Below are 21,709 nucleotides of genomic sequence, written 5' to 3'. Positions count from 1 at the left end.
AAGGAAAACCTGAAACACGTTTATGTGCATATACGTCCTTATACAGTTACAGTTAAAACATGTGTATATTAATAAAATAAACATATATTTAGATAAATTAAATGTAACATGTATAGATGTATGTATACATTTGCTTACAATTATTTTTTGTATAATAAAATACACCTTCCCAGGGCAAATAAAAAAACTCTTAGAAAACTGCGTGTAAAATCGATACAAAATCCTTCTTCTTACATGAGTTTTCAATTTTGGTATATTTTAATATAAAACAGATTGAAGGAGGAAAACTGTATTCAAACATATAACATTCTTATTGATGCATTACCATGTAGATTTTTGTCTAAATTTCATCATTTCTTTTCGCCCTAGACAAAAAAACTACAAATTTTAAACAACATATAAAAAGAAATCATGCATTGTTTTCAAATACAAATTAAATAACACTATAAAAACTTGTTAAGACTCTGCGTAGCATTGCAGTAAAAAACGACTCACGAACAAAATCAAATGAAACTATTAACTGAAATGGGCTTTTTAAGGAGCAAATGGAAACGGCAATATTAACATTAAATGCTAGAGGTTTAGGAAATAAAGAAAAAAGAAACCAAGTATTTGAATGGCTTCGAGGTCTAAATTACTCTATTTTTATGTTACAAGAGACACATTTAACAAAAAAAAAATTTGAGCTGTGGAAGCATGACTGGCCTGGTCGATTTGTTTATAGTGGCAGCAAAACCAACAGCGAAGGTGTAGGAATATTTCTACACCCAAATAGTGATCTAGAACTATCAAATTTCAATGAAATCATAATCGGACGATAAATTACTGCGGATATCAAACTTCAAAAGATAACAATCACCCTTATAAATATTTACGGGCCAAATAAAGATGATTAATACATTTTTTAAAAATTAAACAAATACTTGTTTTCGAACAGCGATAAGAACTGTATCATAGGCGGGGACTTAAACACTGTCTTAGATGCCGAACTGGACAAAAAGAATGGCAATTTTAGAACACATTTACAATGCAGAAAATATTTAAACGATTTGATTGACGCTTATGATCTATGTGACATCTGGAGAATAAAGCATCCAGAAAAAAGACAGTTCACTTGGCACTCTAATTGTAAATCACGCATTTTTAGTAGACTTGACTTTTTCTTAATATCTAAAAACCTATGTTATATAATATAAAAATGTAATATTAAACCTTCGTTTAAAACAGATCATTCTCTTGTACAATTAAGTGCAGACAACTTATTATTAGGAAAAGGTTCTGGTTATTTCAAAATTCAATCCTTTTAGACACTGAATACCAAAACAGAATAAAAAAATGTATAGATGACATAACATCCTTAAACGAAAATTGCAATCCAAATACAATGTGGGAGCTTATAAAAAGTAATATTCGCAATGAAACAATAAGCTATTGTTCATCAAAAAATCAAACAACAAAAAAGAACGAAGATTTACCGGTATAAATTTCTGAAATCAAACATTTAGAAGAGGATTTAATGAAAACTAACTCTTCTGACTTGACTGATGAAATAATACAAAAAATCAAAACAAAAAAAGAAGAATTAGAACAACTTTATGAAAAAAAAGTTAATGGATATATTTTAAGATCGAAAGCTATAAAAATAGAAGGAAATGAAAAAAATTCTAAATATTTTGCCAACGTAGAAAAAAGGAAGGCTGAGAAAAAAACGATTCATAAATTAATTGTTAATGAAAAAATATTTCAAGAAAAAGATGAAATACTAGAAGCAGAAGCAGTATATTATGAATCACTATATAAAAAAACAAATGAACGAGACGACAATTCTGATTTCTTTCAGGTGCCAATAACTAAACTCATTGAAGAACATAAATCTCAATGTGAAGGAAAATTAAATGATTACGAGTGTGGATGATTGTGCTTTATTAGAAATGGCTTACAATAAAAGTCCAGGCTCTGACGGACTGACCGTTTAAATTTTATAAAATATTTTGGTCCACCTTGAAAGAACACTACATTAAATCAATATATTACTCTTTTGAACATGGTAAACTTACTGCCTTACAAAAACAAGGTACCGTATTATAACTCTTATTCCTGAATCAGAAATTGGCGGCCAATAAGTTTGTTGAATATAGATTACAAAATGGCAACTAAAGCAATTGCAAACCGTATAAAAAAGGTTCTGCCACTTATAATAAGTTTTGATAAAACAGGTTAAATGAAAAACAGATATATTGCAGAAAACGTTAGGTTAATTTTCGATGTTATCGAATATCTAGAGAATCATTAAATAAACCTGGACTTCTATTTTTTGCAGACTTTGAGAAGGCATTCGATAGTTTGAACCATCTCTTTATAATAAAATGTCTTAATCACCTAAAATTCGGGCCACACATAATTCAGTGGATTAAGGTATTTTATAATGATAAAAATAGTGTCATTATTAATAATGGCCATCTTTCTAGGAATTTTAAAATAGAAAAAGGTGTTCATCAAGGTTGTCCTCTGTCTTCGTCGCTCTTTATTATATGTTTAGAATTACTGTCAAACTACATAAATAACAACAATAATATTAAAGGGATAAAGATACTTGGGGCCGAAATAAAATAGACCTTTTTTGCAGATGATGCAACTTTTTTTAATGACGGTTCGCCAAATTCATTTGAAATATTAGTTCAAACTAAAATTTCAGAAATATATCAGGACTAAACCTCACGCATCAAAATCTACAGTCATGAGAATCGGATCACTAAAAAACTCAAACATCAAATACAGCACAGAAAACAAATTTATTTGGAAATCTGATGGGGCAAAAACGTTAGGTATACATTTTTATAATCAACATAAATTAAACATAGACAACAATTTAATGCCAAAAATTAAAGAATTTGAATGCTGTTTTAAACAATGGCAACATAGGAAACTCACTCTTATGGGGAAGGTAACAGTAATAAAAACGTTTGCGCTACCAAAATTAATTTACCCCTTTTCTGTTCTCCCTAACTCAACTAAAAAAGTAATAGAAGGATTAAAAACGGCAATATTTGAATTCATATGGGACAATAAGCCAGACAAAATTAAAAGGAAACGTCTAACACAAAATTATGAAAATTGTGGCATTAAACTTACGGATATTGATTGTTTTCTAAATGCCATTAAAGCGAGCTGGGTAAAACGATATCTGGATAAAAATAATAAAGGTAAATGGAAAACTCTATTGGAAAAAAAACTAAACAAATTCGGTAACTGTCTTATATTTGAAGGCAATCTAGATGATTCTATAATACAAAATGTAAGTAAAAATATTGTGTTCTTAAAAGAAGTACTTACATCCTGGCAAAGTATTAAGAACCAATATAATGTTTCAAAAAGTTCTCTCATATGTAAACATGTAATATGGAATAATAAATGTATAAAGGTAAATAACAATTCTTTCTTTTTTACAAACTGGTATAACAATGGTATAAAAACTATCGGTCACATGTACAACTATCGAAAAGACACTTATTAAACATTTGATTAGTTAAAATATTTATACAACATTGACTCTCATGAATTTTTAAACTTCTACTCACTAATTTCTGCTATACCAAAAGAATATAAATCAATATTGTATACGCAAGGAATTAATGCATTAACTATATCAGAGAAAACTTTTGTTGATATAATAGAAAACTCAAAACAGGTAAACAAAACTCTTTACAATATACAGTTACAATCACAAAGTTATATCGACAACAGTATTGAAAGGAAATGGAATTCATGCCTTAATTTAAATGAAAGCCTCAACTGGAGAACAATATATACACTTCCATTTAAGTCAACAATAGATACTTACTTACGTAACTTTCAATTCAGATTCTTATCAAGAATCATTCCAACAAATAAGTTTCTTATGAAATGTAAACTAACAAATAGCAGCCTGTGTGATTTTTGTCAAGAAAGCGTTGAAACAATCGATCATTTGTTTTGGGAATGTTTTTCATTTAGCAAAATTCTTTGGACAGAACTGAAAACGTTCCTTAAACGAGTGAAAATTTACATTGAAATAAATAAAACATCTGCTTTCCTTGGAAATACAGAAATAAAATTACACAGTGAAGTTCTCAATTTTATTATCATTTTGATGAAAGTATTCATATTCAATATGAAAATAAAGAAATGTATTCCAAAATTTAACATATTCTTAAATTATTTGAAGTTAAGGATACAGACAGAAGAAGAAATTGCCCTTTTTAAAAACAAAATTGAAACACACAAACAAAAATGGATCCACATCAATTAATATTTTTTAAATAGAACTTAATATTCATATACAGTTTTCATATAACAATGCCCATAAAATTTACTAAAATATCGTTGTCTTATTTGTTCGCCTTTTCGTTTTGTTCTTTATCAACTGTATTTTAATTGTAAAGTACAGAAACACAGCATGAAAGAAATTACTATTGTTATATTTATCCATAATACAAACTGTTAAACATGTCATAGAATTCATGTTGTGTTTGTGAGAGTGTGCGAGGCGTGTGTGTGTGTGTGTGTGTGTGTGTGTAATTGTGTGTGCTTTATGAATATATGTGAGAAAGAAAGTATACTTATCACAAGAGAAATGTTAAATTCTACTTCTATGTTCTTATCTTTTTGAATTGTGTTATTTACTGTCATGTTTTTTTTTTCTTGTCTGTATATGTGTGCAAGTTTATGTATGTGTTTTTTAATGTGTGTGCATGTGTGAGGTTAAGAGAGTTGATACTTTATGAAAACGTAAAACCACTCATGTTTGTACATTTCTACTTTGTGTAATTGATGACTTCATAAGAGTGCATTAATAAATGAGAAAAAAATAAATAAAAAAAATAAAAAATAAAAAAATAAAATATAAAATAAAACAATGGCCGCCATGATGCTGTGATAGTCACGTCATAAACATCTTACCAGATCACTGGTCGGTCGCTATAGAGATATTGGCAAGTGACAGTTTACTTAATTCAATAGCTGTTTTTGTTTATTTAACACATATTGCTAATTGTTAACCGCCTGCTTCTTTTATGCATTTGACTTTTTGTCGAAGGTGTAAGACCTTGCCTATTTATTTTAGTGGCTCGCGATTATTTATGTAATAATTGCCGAAAATATCAAAGAAAAGTTTTGGGCTGATATCAACTTATTAAGGAAATTTATGGTTTCTTTACAATTACGATGCCAATCACACACATACATTTTCAAATTCATTCCTTTTTCAAATTTCTCCTTGATACGACATGCATAGATTATAGATAAGTAAATTGTCAGTTAAAGTTAACCATTATGGTATCCAAGTGTAAGTTCATGACGCATGTTGATTTTCTGTCTGGTACATTATTTTTCATATTGGGAATTGAAATAATACATGTTAATATAAACAAACTGTGTTTTCAATCCATTTTATGCCCCCCTTCGAGGAAGAGGGGGTATATTGCTTTGCACATGTTGGTCGGTCTGTCGGTCGGTCAGTCCGTCCACCAGGTGGTTTCCGGATGTTAACTCAAGAACGCTTAGGCCTAGGATCATGAAACTTCATAGGTACTTTGATCATGACTCGCAGATGACCCCTATTGATTTTGAGGTCACTAGGTCAAAGGTCAAGGTCACTTTGACCCGAAATAGTAAAATAGTTTTTGGAAGATAATTCAAGAACGCTTATGCCTAGGATCATGAAACTTGATAGGTAGATTGATCATGACTAGCAGATGACCCCTATTGATTTTCAGGTCACTAGGTCAAAGGTCAAGGTCACGGTGACCCGAAATAGTAAAATGGTTTCCGGATGATAACTCAAGAACGCTTATGCCTAGGATCATGAAACTTGATAGGTACATTGATCCTGACTCGCAGATGACCCCTTTTGATTTTGAGGTCACTAGATCAAAGGTCAAGGTCACAGTGACCCGAAATAGTAAAATGGTTTCCGGATGATAACTCAAGAACGCTTATGCCTAGGATCATGAAACTTGATAGGTACATTAATCATGACTGGCAGATGACCCTTATTGATTTTCAGGTCACTAGGTCAAGGTCACAGTGACCAGAAATAGTAAAATGGTTTCCCGGTGATAACTCAAGAAAGCTTATGGCTAGGATCATGAAACTTCATAGGTACATTGATCATGACTCGCCTAATGATTTTCAGGTCACTAGGTCAAAGGTCAAGGTCACAGTGACAAAAACATATTTACAAAATGGTTGTCACTACAACTGAGAACCCATATGGGCGGCATGCATGTTTTACAAACAGCCCTTGTTTAAATTATACATGCATTAGTATTCACTCATTTAAACAATAGAGCACATACACAGATACGGTACCTGTTAAAAACCTACTAGCATATTTTGCAAAGTTTCAATCGACCCTGCGAATTATGACCACCTGTGAACAAAGACCACTACGACCAAATCCCTTGAGTGTTCATTATTGGCAGGTTGGACTGTATTGTTTTGCTGGATGTAGGTCTGTCTGTCTGTCTGTTGGTAGACCAGATCATTTCCAATCAATAACTCTTCAACAAATTGACTGATTCGCTTGATACTTCACATGTGCATTGGCCTTGGACAGTAGATGACCCCTATTGAAATTTGGATCACTAGGTCAAAGGTCAAGGTCACTTTCACAATAAGTGTGAAGATCTTTTCTGATCAATATAACTCGTCAACGAAATGACTGATTAGCTTGATGCTTCACATGTGCATTGACCTTAGACAGTAGATTACCCCTCTTGAAATTGGGGTCACTAGTTCAAAGCCCTGTTTGGGGGGCATATGTCTCCCACCGCAGAACTCTTGTTCTGTGTAGGAACCCATTCTTGCTCTCCATTGTTCCTTGTAGGGACCCATTCTTGCTCTGTATTGTTCCTTGTAGGGACCCATTCCAGCTCTCTATTGTTCCTTGTAGATAAACATTTGAGTTCCCTATTGTTCCTTGTAGTGACCCATCTCAGGTCTGTATTGTCCCTTGTCAGGGACTACCCTACGGGCGACTACGGGCGATAATTTCGCTCTAACGCCCGTGCTATCGCCCTACGAGCCCAAAAAAGCGAAGATCAAGTCGCCCTATTTTTTTAGTAAACAAGACTGGAAAAGCGAAAATCAAGCCGCCCGATTATTATTGCCAATGCGTGCTACCGCCCGCAGGCGATTAGCAAGTTTATTGTTTGTTGTTTATCTAGCGGTTACACAATTTACCCCCCGCACGGATCGTTAATTGACCGTGACAAAGCAGTCCCTTAATATTGGTTCCTATAACAACACACTCATGCCTCTTCGCGCGTGCCGCAAGTTGTCTAATAATAACGTGATAATTGTTTGACCATCCGATAATTGCAGTTTTTTCGCAGACGGCATGGTTAAAGAAAGTCGTCAAAAATAATTAAAGAAGAACAAAATTGATCAAAGGTCTATTAATTACGTAGATCCACGATTAAGTCCAGCGAGTTTTGTCAGTTTGTTAATCCACCGATAATTACGAGTATTAAACACCCGTCTGATATAAACTGCAATCACATTCATTTTTTATATTAACAAGTCATAATACTACACATAAACATTGAGAAAAAAATTCCTCCATTAGATATAAATTTTCCGAGTATGAATTAAATTGCTACGTTATGACCTTCGACATAGATTGGTTACCTCCCCTTATCTTTCGCTACTCTCTATATAGGGATCGGTACAAGCTAATTTTACCAGTCCAAAATTGGACCGGTTATTTTTAGAAACATATCAGGGGAAATAATCGTGTACCATTTCCGGTTTATTTTCCCGAACTTTTTGACAGCTGACAGGAAAGATTGAAAGCTCGTTCTAGTCAAATAAGATTCATAATACATATGCAACTTGAGTACTTCATGATACATAATATCCTCGCGTTACTTAAAAATGGAAATTCTTGATTTGTGAGCATTTGAATTTTTGTATTTTATTTAGTTATCAACGGAATGATAGAGAGATTAAAAAAAATAATCCGGGTAATGCCGCGCGCAAACCATAACATTGTTACGTCACGTCACGAACGGAGCTACCGATTGGTCTTCGCGTTATCCAATTCAAATCGCCGATACATTAGCCTGTACCTGTTGTATATTATAGTCAACGAAGTCAACGGTTATATTCAACGGGGGACCAGTTAACCTTCGACATTGCAAATGGCGGACATTGTAACATTCAACCCGCGTTCAATTCATAGCTGGCAATTCAAATTACAAGTAATGGTGATTAAGTAATGGATGAAGCATTAACTGGTTTTAACAAACATTTGATAAGGTTTGTTAAACCAGATAACAACAAGGAAAAATTGGATTATTAAAGTTAAACAGGTAAGGCATTCTTAAGTGTACATATTTCGGACGTGTATAGTATTCGGATAAACAGTAATAGATATACTAGATGTTCTATGCATTACGATTGTGTTTTGTTACAAAAGCAGTCATAGGAATGATGGTAATATAATGACGATAAATGTGATGAAAAGGGGCTACCGGTACATATCTTAAATTACTTAAATATATAGTAGATTTCAATGAGAATTTATTGTTTTTTTTTACAAATACGCATAGTATAATGATAGAAATAATAAAAGTTGTGAAATGAACATGTTTTGTTTTTGATATTGTTCGCACAAACGTCTCCCTGATTTCCCAAATTTCTCCCTGTTTCGGAAAAAAGGAGAAGTCACTTCTCCCTATTTTTAAGGCCTAGGGTAGTCCCTGCTTGTAGGGACCCATTCTTGCTCTATATTGTTCCTTGTAGGGACCAATTCAAGCATTCTATTGTTCCTTGTAAGGACCCATTCTAGCTCCCTATTGTTCCTTGAAGGGAATGATCATAGCTCTCTATACTTGCTCGTAGGGACTGATCCTAACTCTATTGTTCCTTGGAAGGACCCATTCTAGCTCCCTACTGTTCCTTGTAGGGACTGATCCTAGCTCTCTATTCTTCCTCGTAGGGACTGATCCTAGCTCTCTATTGTTCCTTGTAGAGACTTATCTCTATTCTTCCTTGTAGGGACCCATTCTAGCTCTCTATTGTTCCTTTTAGGGACTGATCCTAGCTCTCTATTTTTCCTTTAGGGACTAATCCTAGCTCTCTATTGTTCCTTGTATGGACTGATCATAGCTCTCTATTCTTCCTCGTAGGGACTGATACTAGCTTTCTATTCTTCCTTGTAGGGACTAATCCTAGCTCCGTATTGTTCCTTGTAGGGACTGATCCTAGCTCCCTTTTCTTCCTCGAAGGGACTGATCCTAGCTCTCTATTGTTCCTTGTAGGGACTGATCCTAGCTCCCTATTGATCCTCATAGGGACTGATTCTAGCTCTCTATTCTTCCTTGTAGGGACTGATCCTAGCCCTGTATTCTTCCTTGTAGGGACTGATCCTAGCTCTCTATTCTCTCTTGTAGGGACTGATCCTAGCTCTCTATTCCTAGCTCTCTATTGTTTTTCGAAGGGACTGATCCTAGCTCTGTATTCTTCATTGTAGGGACTTATCCTAGCTCTCTATTGATCCTTGTAGTGTCTGATCCTAGCTACCTATTCTTCCTCGAAGGGACTGATCCCAGCTCTCTATTGTTCCTTGTAGGGACTGATCCTAGCTCCCTATTGATCCTCATAGGGACTGATTCTAGCTCTCTATTCTTCCTCGTAGGGACTGATCCTAGCCCTTTATTCTTCCTTGTAGGGACTGATCCAAGCTCTCTATTCTTCCTTGCAGGGACTGATCCTAGCTCTCTTTTCTTTCTTGTAGAGACTGATCCTAGCTCTCTATTGTTCTTTGAAGGGACTGATCCAAGCTCTCTATTCTTCCCCCTAGGGACTGATCCTAGCTCTCTATTCTTCCTTGTAGGGACTGATCCTAGCACCCTATTCTTCCTTTTAGGGACTGATCCTAGCCCTCTATTCTTCCTCGAAGGGACTGATCCTAGCTCTCTATTCTTCCTCATAGGGACTGATCCTTGCTCTCTATTCTTCCTTGTAGGGACTGATCCTAGCTCTCTATTCTTCCTCATAGGGACTGATCCTAGCTCTCTATTGTTCCTTGTAGGGACTGATCCTAGCTCTCTATTGTTCCTTGTAGGAACTGATCCTAGCTGTCTATTCTTCCTTGTAGGAACTGATCCTAACTGTCTATTGTTCCTTGTAGGAACTGATCCTAGCTCTCTATTCTTCCTTGTAGGAACTGATCCTAGCTCTCTATTGTTCCTTGTAGGAACTGATCCTAGCTCTCTATTGTTCCTTGTAGGAACTGATTCTAGCTCTCTATTCTTCCTTGTAGGAACTGATCCTAGCTCTATTCTTCCTTGTAGGAACTGATCCTAGCTCTATTCTTCCTTTTAGGAACTGATCCTAGCTCTATTCTTCCTTGTAGGAACTGATTGTAGCTCTCTATTCTTCCTTGTAGGAACTGATCCTAGCTCTCTATTCTTCCTTGCAGGAAGTGATCCTAGCTCTCTATTCTTCCTTGTAGGAACTGATCCTAGCTCTCTATTCTTCCTTGTAGGAACTGATCCTAGCTCTCTATTCTTCCTTGTAGGAACTGATCCCAGCTCTCTATTCTTCCTTGTAGGAACTGATCCTAGCTCTCTATTCTTCCTTGTAGGAACTGATCCTAGCTCTCTATTCTTCCTTGTAAGAACTGATTCTAGCTCTCTATTCTTCCTTGTAGGAACTGATCCTAGCTCTTTTCTTCCTTGTAGGAACTGATCCTAGCTCTCTATTCTTCCTTGTAGGAACTGATCCTAGCTCTCTATTCTTCCTTGTAGGAACTGAGTCTAGCTCTCTATTCTTCCTTGTAGGAACTGATCCTAGCTCTCTATTCTTCCTTGTAGGAAGTGATCCTAGCTCTCTATTCTTCCTTGTAGGAACTGATTCTAGCTCTCTATTCTTCCTTGTAGGAAGTGATCCTAGCTCTCTATTCTTCCTTGTAGGAACTGATTCTAGCTCTCTATTCTTCCTTGTAGGAACTGATCCTAGCTCTCTTTTCTTCCTTGTAGGAACTGATCCTAGCTCTATTCTTCCTTGTAGGAACTGATCCTAGCTCTCTATTGTTCCTTGGCAGGACTCATCCTAGCTTTCCATTATTCTTTTAAGGGTTGCGCAGCCTTGCACTTTCTTCATGCAGCTTGGCCGATTCTGGTCCTATAAAAACCTCCAGTAATGCTGATTATGTGAACCGTGTGTCCGGAAAACGCCAACGAATTGATAGACATGTAAGTTGTGATGAACCAATGGGTATATCCTGTGTCCAAACAATGTATGCTGTACAGTTGAGCCTGTTTACTTATCAGTGGTTAGATGCTTACCTGAATCTGTATTTCATGAAACATATACTACTGTAAACGTATTGAAATTTGTCGGTATGAAATTTCGTGGTTTATTAAAAAACAACAAATTCGATGACACTTAATTTCGTGGATTTCAAATAAAAAACTACCAATTCGTTGATACGTAATTTCGTGGATTTCAAATTATTGTGGAAGACTGACCGTCATAATAATGTAACTGTTATTAAAACAACCACAGTAGTAACGAAGCATAATTTGCTAATCCGTGTTGACAGCAAGACTTGAGGTTAATGTGCACTGAAGCATGGAAGTGTTGCCGATACTTGTTGATAAGAGCGATAAAGCGGCGCACTTGAGGGTCCCCGCTCGCTAATTGCCATCAATGTTGTGTTGACAACATTTGCAATTCTCAGCGCAATCAGTCCCCTAGTAGTTACAATTGAGTAATATTATAAGGTCCCCAAAATACAGGTGTGAAAACCGTTATGTCTTTTTTAACTTTATTGGCACTATTTGACATATGTGATAAATCTGCAAACTGTAAATTTGACGACATCACGTATATGTGACCTACTGAAGTGAAGAACTATTACAAAAAAGAAATATCTCGGATAACTGACAACAAAAGAAAATGTCGAAAATGACATTCGGAAATGATCGATTTCGGATTGAAAATGTATAAATAATCGTTTGTACTGGAATTCATGGTTCAGCGGACCAAAGAAATCCACGAAAATTCGTACCACACGAAATTTAATGGTTTTACAGTACCTGTATGTTGATCTTATGATAAAATAAACACTGCTTTACTGATGTAAAAGTGTTCCTTATTGCTACTCTTATAGAATCATTTTGATGGCATCCTTTCAAAATGTCTTAACTGTATATTGTTTAAACTGGCAGTTAATGCAGATATCATGTTTGAAATTCATTATTATATTGAGCATTGGTTTCTGATGTACTTGTTTCCCCAGGCCTCATCATCTGTTGCCGTGGCTGCCGAGATGTCTGTGTGTCGCCTGCAGGCCGCATGCCCCCACCTGGAGTCTCTTGAGATCATTAACCCCGGGCAGCGTGTCGCCCTCGACAACTGGCCCTCTACCCTGCCACTTTGGTACCACACTTGCTATTAACATTCGCTTAAGTCACAAGATTTTTATGCCCCCTTTTGAAGAAAAGGGGGTATATAGTTTTCGCACTGTCTGTCTGTCTGTCAGTCTATCTGTCACACTTTTCGTGTCCGCTCTCTATTTCAAATACTTTTCATCCGATCTTAACGAAACTTGGACAGAAGTTGTATCTAGACAATATCTAGGTCAAATTCTAATATGGGTGATGCCGGGTCAAAAACTAGGTCACGGGGTCGAAAAAACCAATCCAAGGGAACTAATAAGCTTTAAATTGACATAATTATCTGACCTGCCAATTTATATATTTTTGTTAAATAAATCAAAGTGGCACGTAGGCGGCATTGTGTTTCTGACAAACACATCGTGGTAAAAGGTCAAGGTCAAGGTCATCCTTCAAGGTCTAAGGTCAAAAATACAAATCCAAGGGAAGTAATAAGCTTTAAAGGGAGATAATTATTCAATATTGAACATAGCTACTTGATATTTGGCATGCATGTGTATCTCATGGAGCTGCACATTTTGAGTGGTGACTCTACAGTCACGGTAGTGGCTTTTAATTATTTGCTACTAAAAATAGAGATTTGTTAGAGACAATTATTTTCAAGGGAAGTAATTTATATATTTATCATTCTCATATTATATATTTCCTTACCAAGAATTGAAGTTCGTTTCACAGTTACTGTACAGATTTTTTATTTGGATTATTTATAACTCAAATTATTGATTTGTCAATTTTTTTTTTAAATGATATAAAAATCAATTCTTTCCTGTACTAATTTGTGAATGGTAGGGTTCGTTACATACCTGTGGACTTGTGTCCATAAATACATGATTTTGGCAAAGATCAAAGCGTTCTTATCGGCGATTTAATCTCGATAGACAAAAGTATTAAACATGATGACGGTTATGCATATGCCAGCGTTGACTGGAGGTTCATTAATCGAGGAGGCGAAAGAGAGGACAGTAAAGGTTCAAGGAAATAGAGAAAGCAGTATGCAGGGAGTTGTGAATGTTTTGATGAAATATGGCGTCTTGGATTCGGAAATTGAATTGCTGGCTTCTGGACCACCAGGGTCATCAGAGTATGATGTCACGTTCAAAACTAAAGATAAGTGTATTTCCTTTTTAAACAATATTCAAATGAAATCGTCAGTTTCGCACCAAGGAGTTCAATACAGATTTATTAAGTATGGAAAACAAATTATTACATGTAGAGTTCATTGGCTTCCAGCATTCATAAGTGACAGAGTCATTGCAGACAACAATTTGGAACAGTGTTGTCGGTAGAACACGATCTATTGACAATAGGAGATTTTAGTACCCATTCAGGAGTACGTGTTGTCGTGGTGGAGTGTAGTCCGGTTCAGAAGGAGTCCATTCCTCATAATATTTCATTTGAATGCGGCACAAGGGCCCTGATAACAATGAGAGGACGGCAGCCTTTGTGCCTCTATTGCCAAGAGGTTGGACATGTCCACAACACCTGCCCTGAAAATATAAATGCTATATTTAAGAAAGTTAGTGTTTCAGACAAGAACAAAGATACTACCACAGAGAAACAGCCTGAAACTGAGAAAAGGAAGGAAACAAAGGAGCAGACAGACCAACCACAACAAAAAAAAATAGACGCCGAGGGTTTCGATACGGTGGGAAATAAGAAGAAAGGAAAGAGACAGGGACGAAAGAAGGAAGAAGAGAAGAAACAGGACATGGAAGTAGAAACAGAGGTAAGGGGCTCAAAAAGAGGCCGGAAGGCTGATGTAAATGAAGACTTGACCCCCTTGCCAAAAAACCGATTCAAAGTGCTAGAAACATACCCAGATGATTTAGAAGAACACAGATTAGTGATTGATTTAGATTCTCAAGATCTTGTTATGACCCCCACTGAATAATTCAACTTTTATTTAATAGACTCCCTTATTCCAAAATCTAATAACCTTTTCATAAACCCATTTTTAAAATTACCAATTAATGATAGTGTAAATAGTGCAATTGTATATATATTTATATTTTATGTATTAAATTATAATGTCAGCATATATACCGATCACATAGACATTCTGTGGGACCGATATATTCGCATATTTAAAAATTCATGTTTTCACATTATATATTTAGTATATAGTGCACTTTTTGTATTAAAACTTTATATATGTATAAATAAAATCTATGTAAATAGCAGTATGTATATATGTACAATTAGAAAACATTACTTTCATATCTTACACAACATAAATGAGGTTCTTATTTCATGTAAACGTACAAATAACGTTCATATGCCAGTGTGTGTAGACGCTATTCACTGTTATATATACTCAATCTATATCTATTATAAAACACCCTTTTTAAACACAATAATCAGCAACAGTACATCTTTAATCCTTTTCCAATATCCTCGTGGTAAATGTGAGCGCATTTATCTATTTCCAACATTACTTAGGTACATAGTACACTCATTACAGCGAGTTTACAAAATTGTTAGCCTAGTCTCTTTTCTACCTGGTTTAAATATTTTAAACAATATTATCGGTATTTCTATCCTAACACTAAATCATGGGCGCCGCCATCTTTTCTTTTTCCTGACAACCTGAGTTACAAACTAGAACATGGAGTTAAAAATGGGAACTATAAATATAAACGGATTTCGATCCAAACAAAAACAAACTTTCATTAAAGATTATATTTCAATTAATAAAATAAACATATTATGCATACAAGAAACTTATATAGATAATTACAAATTGTCTAAACAAATAGAAAATTTAATATCAAATAAATACTTTTATGTTTGGAATTTTTCTAATAACCGTTCATGCGGATGTTGCATAATCGTAACTGATACGAATATTAAATGTTCTAAATTTCAAATTGATTTTGATGGCCGTTTTATTTCTTTCGATATAGAATACTTGAATGATTATTTTAAAATTTGTAACATTTATGCACCAAATAATTTATGATTTATTTCGAATCAATAAAACAATATTTAGTATCATCAAAAAAAAAGTAATTATCTTAGGAGATTTTAACTTCATTTTAAACCCAAATTTAGATAAAATAGGAGGAACATTAATAGATGCAATAAAAGGTTGTAAAGTTTTAAAGCAAATAATAAATACATTTAAAATAACAGATATTTACAGATACATGAATCCTGAAAAATGAATTACTACTTGGAGTAGAAAATGCTCAAATGAAACAATATCATGTCGTTTAGATAGAATTTATATTCCAAAATCACTCATTGAAAACTGTAAAAGTGTAGATATTATTCCATGTCCATATTCAGACCATGATTTTGTTAGTTTAATTTTAAATTTTGATAATATCAATAACACAAATAATATTAACATAGGAAATTCATATTGGAAATTAAACAATTCCATTTTTGAAGACAAAGATTTTTTTTCTGCTTTTGAATGTTATTTTAAAATTGTAAGTAGGACTGAATCTATAACGTTAGAGTGGTGTGATAATTTGAAAACACTTATTAAAGATTTCTGTATTGTTTATAGTAAGTCTAAAAATAAAAAATCTTTTGATGAAATCAAGAAGCTAGTTAAACAATATAAACATTGTATTGATATTTCTGAAAAAGTAGATATTAAAGATAAATTAAATAAACTTCAAGACAATTTATATAAAGGGACATATATAAGAAGTAAAATACATATTTTAAATAATAATGAAAACTCTAGTACATTTTATCATAACAAGGAATTTGAAAATGGTAATAACAAAATTATACATCATATTATTGATGGTGGAGTTGATAAAAAATCAACTGAAGACATTTTAATTTTTTTAAAAACATTTTATAAAGAACTGTATACAGAAGAGCAAGTAGATGCCTCCTTAAATGATAAATTTTTAAATAATTTACCTCAAGTATCAAATGATGTTAATATGTTAAATAGCCCCTTATCATTAGATGAAATTAAATTAGCTTTAAAAGATATGGATCACACTTAAAGTCCAGATAGTGATGGTTTAACTTCCTTTATTTACATTAAATTCTTCCATTTATTTGGCAATATTTTATTACAATTATACAATACATGTTTTGATTTAGGCCATATGTCTGAATCACAAAAATTATCTTATATTACATTATTATGCAAAGATTCAAATAATAAAACATCAGTTAAAAATTATAGACCTATTTCTCTTTTAAATATTGATAGAAAATTTTTATCAAAAATATTAGCAAATAGATTAGGTAAGGTTTTAGACTCAATCATGGGCATTTCCCAAACATGTTCCATTCCAAGTCGCACTATTTTTTATCCTTTCTCATTATTTCGTTCAGTTCGTCAGGCTGCTCATTATCACCTCTTTTATATGTACTCTGTCTTGAACCATTTGCTAAAGCCATCCAAGATGATAAAAATATAAATGGTATACAAACACCAGGAAATAAATTTCATATTTAAAATGTCCTTTTATGCAGACGATAATACTTCTGTTTTAACTTATGATAAATCTATGTATCATTTCTTTAATCATGTTACTGATTTTCAAAAAGTTTCAGGTTCAAAAATAAATTATAATAAAAGTTGTGGAATGTTTTTAGGTAAATGGAAGACCAGGTCTGACCATCCATTTGGTATATCATGGGTGAAAAATGTTAAATTACTTGGATATAAATTTGGCTATGATCTAACTGATGATGATATTTTTAATGAACATTATATAAATTTCTCAAATACATTAAATTTGTGGTCTAATAAATGTAAATCTTTTAAAGGTAAAAGTTCTGTTTTAAATACATATGTAGTATCAAAAATTCTGTATTTTGTTCAATGTCAAACAATTCCGAGTCATTATATTAATATGATACAAAAAAGTTGTTTTAAGTTTATATGGGGCAGTGTTTACGAACCAATAGCTCAAAAAACATTATTTTTAGACTTAACTTTAGGTGGCCTTCGTGTAACTAAGGTTCAACAAAGAATTAATGCATTTTATTTATCACACTTATTCAAATTTTTAAATGATTATAAATCTCCTGGGGTATATTTTACAAGATATTGGATTGGCATGCAACTTAGAAAATTTAATCCTTCATTACGTAGTAACAGTGAACCCCATAGTGAATTTGTTCATTATTTTTATGTTGAATGTTTGAAAGTATTTTATAACTTTATAAAGGATGTCCAAACTGAAATTTTTAAACATTGGTCTGTAAAAGAAATATATGCATTTTTAATAAATCCAAATAATGAGTATATACCAAAATGTAATAAAGAATATCCATTAGTTGATTTCAAAAATACATTAAGAAATATATTTTCCATGGCAGTTGATCCTGTGTGTAGAAATACTTGTTTTAAATTGGCTCATTCGGTTGTATATGTAAATAAATATTTATATGATAAAATGTTTAATCAAGCTAAAAAGAAATGCACTTTTTGTAGTTGCGACGAAACTGTCCAACACTTATTCATAGATTGTTTGTTTACTTCCCCTTTAAATAAAACTGTTTTATATTTAATTGATATACTTACGATTGAAAATATTAATATTAATCCTAAATGGTTCCAGTTTTTTTATGTAAAAAATGTTGGAAGTACCGAATTAAAATATGTATATTTAGTATTTTTGTCAGAGTCAAGACATATTATTTGGACAAGTAGAAATTCTGTTAAACACGAAAAAATATTATCTCCCTTTGATTTGATTGTTAAGTTTTTAAATAGAATTAAGTTAAGAATAGCTCTAGATTTTAAACGATTATCAAACGGCTCATTCTATTTATATTGGGGTGGCATGTGCCACACTGACAATGAAAATATTTTATTTCACAAAGAACTTGATTCATCAACTTATGTAACTTTTTAGGTAATATATTAGCTTTCTGCTGTTTGTGTTTTCTCTCTGATTTCAGAATGACAGCAGCGAGGACGTAGAGAGCCGGTGCTCGGGTTGTTATCCTGGGTCAGAGAGAGAACATCAGAGTGATATAGTGTTTTGTGCTTTTGGTCATTTGAGTGATGTGATGATATGTATTGATGTATTAATATATGTATCATCACTGTTATCATCAATGTTCCTATGAATCATTTCATTCATATTTACATATACCATGTAAACCGGTTTTGGGCTCATCTCATTTCACTAATTGAATTTCATTATCACTCATGTTTCATCACTATGTATATACGCCATACCATTGCCTCATTTTCACTCATGTAGGCCATAGGAACATTGTACTAACCTTTCGTGTGTATTGAGTTTCATTTCAAAAAACATATTTAATATCAAACATGCTTTTTCACAGTTGTTCAGCCTTAACTGGATGGTGGGGTTGAGGCGGTTGAGTAGTTGTACCCAAGGCTGTCACGTGCCTCAACTCCATCATCCAGGGCAGCTGCAGACTATATATCATGTTCCTGGCGGACCATTGCCGGAAGTGCCCGTGCATGACCTGAGGTGGTTCGCTGGGAACCTCATTTTATTTTTATAATAGTTTTTTCCTTTAAATATACAACTTTATATGTTTCTTTCGGTTATACCTTACGATTATCAAGGAAGTGTGGTTACAATACTCTTTTTATAAACGGAAAAAACTCAATACAAAATACTAATTAAAACCCGCTTTAATTAAGGAAGGTGACTTTTATTTGTTAACAACTTTCAACTTACAATTTTCTCTGGTTTTCAATAACATCATATACATATTTAAACGTGCAGACGTGAACAAAGACTGTCATATTAATTAAACGTGCAGACGTAAAAAGACTGATATAAATTGAAAAATATAATTGTGTTTCTTATAACTGTGTTAATATTGCCTAGCATACTAAGTCACCTCTATTTTGTTATTATTTTGTTATTGTATATTTAGTTATCTTAAGCGGGTACTTGGGGAACTCTACACCCCAAGTTTCGTTAGAATAAATTTTATGAAACTTATCTCCATAGATACATGCTATCATCTCTTTGATAAACCACAGGCGTTGGTTGTCAGTCCCCTTTCGAAGAAAAGGCGGGTATATACTTTTCGCACTGTCCGTCTGTCTGTCTGTCAGTCTGTCACACTTTTCATGTCCGCTCTCTATTTCAAATAGTTTTCATCCGATCTTTACCAAACTTGGTCAGAAGTTGTATCTAGACAATATCTAGGTCCAATTCGAATATGGGTAATGCCGGGTCAAAAACTAGGTCACGGGGTCACTTAGTGCATTTCAAGGATTTAGCATGGTGTCCGCTCTCTAATTGAAGAAGTTTTCATCTGATCTTTTCCAAACTTGGTCAGAAGTTGTATCAAGATAATATCTAGGTCAAGGTCGAATATGGGTCATGCCGGGTCAAAAACTAGGTCACGGGGTCACTTAGTGCATTTCAAGGATTTAGTATGGTGTCCGCTCTCTAGTTGAAGTAGTTTTCATCCGATCTTCACCAAATTTGGTCAGAAGTTGTATCTAGACAATATCTAGGTCATGTTCTAATATGGGTCATGCCGGGTCAAAAACTAGGTCACGGGGTCACTTAGTGCATTTCAATAACTTCTATCAAAGCTTTATTGGGGGCATATGTCATCCTATGGAGACAGCTCTTGTTTCGAATAAACTTCATCATACTTATTCATTCTAATTGATCAAGAAAGACAAATTATTGAATATCCCTGGAAGTTTTGTCTAATTACCTTAAAATTTGTAGATTCTAGTTTCTGAAACTGATTTTGTATTTATAAATTTCTTTGTCCAACATATTTCTTTGATCTTTAACAAACAATGACAATGGAATTGGAATTGTGGGTCACAAGTTTTGGCCTGTTCATTATTTGTAATGTGTCTGGGCAGGTCTTTTGTGAAGGAAATTCTGTACAATCCATTTGTTGGGAATGCTTGTGGTTTGTGTGTATTTCGATTTCATGAGGTCCTTCTGCATGGAAGGCTTCATTATGAGAGGACAAGAATACTTGTGGGATATCATGGTTTGCTTTTATATTTGATTGATTATCATAGATAAATTATTGTCATGGACTTGTCTAAATAATCCATTTTTAAAGGAATCCAATCAACAATCTTCAAAATGTCTTTGTGACTCTTGATAACTATGTTACAGGTTTAATATCTGAGTTCTGTACAGTTATCAGCTTGATATGTCTCATGTTTTGACACTTGTAGAAGGAGATGGATACTAAAGTCCTCATGTTCTCCATGTGTAAAGATTGTTCTTAAAGAAATTAGCCTGGCTCGCGGATAACAGGGCTTAATGTATGTGCAAAAAATGTTGTCCCAGATTAGCCTGTGCAGTCCGCTCAGGCTAATCAGGGACTATGCTTTCAGCTTTGACTTGATTTTTTCTAAGACTTCCTTTCACTGGAAAACACAATAAAAGTGTTCTCCAGGAGCACCCGCAACCAGATTTCATCGGTTACTAACAATCTTGACGCCGGCTACTTTCCCCAAAAATGTTAAATCAAAATAGCACGAAAACGCCCGTTTTCAGTTCTTAGACGCTGGCTTCTTTGCAAATATAACTTGCTACTCAAATTATTTTGAAGAAAACTGATAAAAGCAGAAAGTCTAACTAGCCTGAGTGGACTGCACTGGATTATCTGGGAAGACCGTGTACACACTTGCATTAGGCCCAGTATTCCCAGACTGATAACAGCAGTTGGTGGTGCTTCTTTTCAGCCCAGTATCATGCTTGGTGGGAGACGCACAGCTGATCCAGGTGTCTCGCTGGACTCATCTCCGCTATCTACAGATCACTGGTTCCCCAGGTAGGTCTATGTCTGGTAACAGTATGACCAAGTACTGGACTCACCTCTGCTATCTACAGATCACTGGTGCCTCAGGTAGGTCTATGTCTGGTATCAGTATGACTCAGTACTGGACTCACCTCTGCTATCTACAGATCACTAGTGCCTCAGGTAGGTCTATGTCAGGTAACAGTATGACCCAGTACTGGACTCACCTCTGCTATCTACAGATCACTGGGCCCCAGGTAGGTCTATGTCTGGTAACAGTATGACCCAGTATTGGACTCACCTCCGCTATCTACAGATCACTGGTGCCCCAGGTAGGTCTATGTCTGGTAACAGTATGACCCAGTACTGGACTCACCTTTGCTATCTACAGATCACTGGTGCCCCAGGTAGGTCTATGTCTGGTAAAAGTATGACCCAGTACTGGACTCAACTCCCCTATCTACAGGTCACTGGTGCCCCAGGTAGGTCTTTGTCTGGTAACAGTATGACCCAGTACTGGACTCATCTATGCTATCTACAGATCACTGGTGCCTCAGGTAGGT

At 34.3% G+C, this 21,709-nt stretch overlaps 3 protein-coding genes across 13 annotated transcripts in view; all 3 read left to right on the top strand.

Moving 5' to 3' along the window:
- LOC127839428 (F-box/LRR-repeat protein 4-like) overlaps nucleotides 1-21,709 on the top strand; it is a 223,192-nt gene that overhangs the window by 113,105 nt on the left and 88,378 nt on the right. The gene's annotated exons all lie outside the window — the stretch shown is intronic.
- LOC127839427 (F-box/LRR-repeat protein 18-like) overlaps nucleotides 1-21,709 on the top strand; it is a 64,685-nt gene that overhangs the window by 20,095 nt on the left and 22,881 nt on the right. For both annotated transcript variants that reach the window (XM_052367789.1, XM_052367790.1), the window contains exons 4-6: nucleotides 11,122-11,240; nucleotides 12,290-12,429; nucleotides 21,091-21,179. In XM_052367789.1, the coding sequence (XP_052223749.1) occupies nucleotides 11,122-11,240; nucleotides 12,290-12,429; nucleotides 21,091-21,179 (348 nt within the window). The remainder of the gene's footprint in view (nucleotides 1-11,121; nucleotides 11,241-12,289; nucleotides 12,430-21,090; nucleotides 21,180-21,709) is intronic.
- Nucleotides 13,210-19,360, top strand: LOC127839432 (uncharacterized). Its single transcript, XM_052367799.1, has 2 exons — nucleotides 13,210-14,172; nucleotides 18,333-19,360. Exons 1-2 carry the CDS (start codon nucleotides 13,870-13,872, stop codon nucleotides 18,501-18,503), a joined length of 474 nt encoding a protein of 157 aa, XP_052223759.1. The 5' UTR covers nucleotides 13,210-13,869; the 3' UTR covers nucleotides 18,504-19,360.

Source organism: Dreissena polymorpha, chromosome 7 (assembly GCF_020536995.1).
Source record: "Dreissena polymorpha isolate Duluth1 chromosome 7, UMN_Dpol_1.0, whole genome shotgun sequence".
Lineage (NCBI taxonomy): Eukaryota > Metazoa > Mollusca > Bivalvia > Myida > Dreissenidae > Dreissena > Dreissena polymorpha.
The sequence above is the reverse complement of the archived record's forward strand: the minus strand, read 5'-3'. Positions and strand labels throughout refer to the sequence as shown.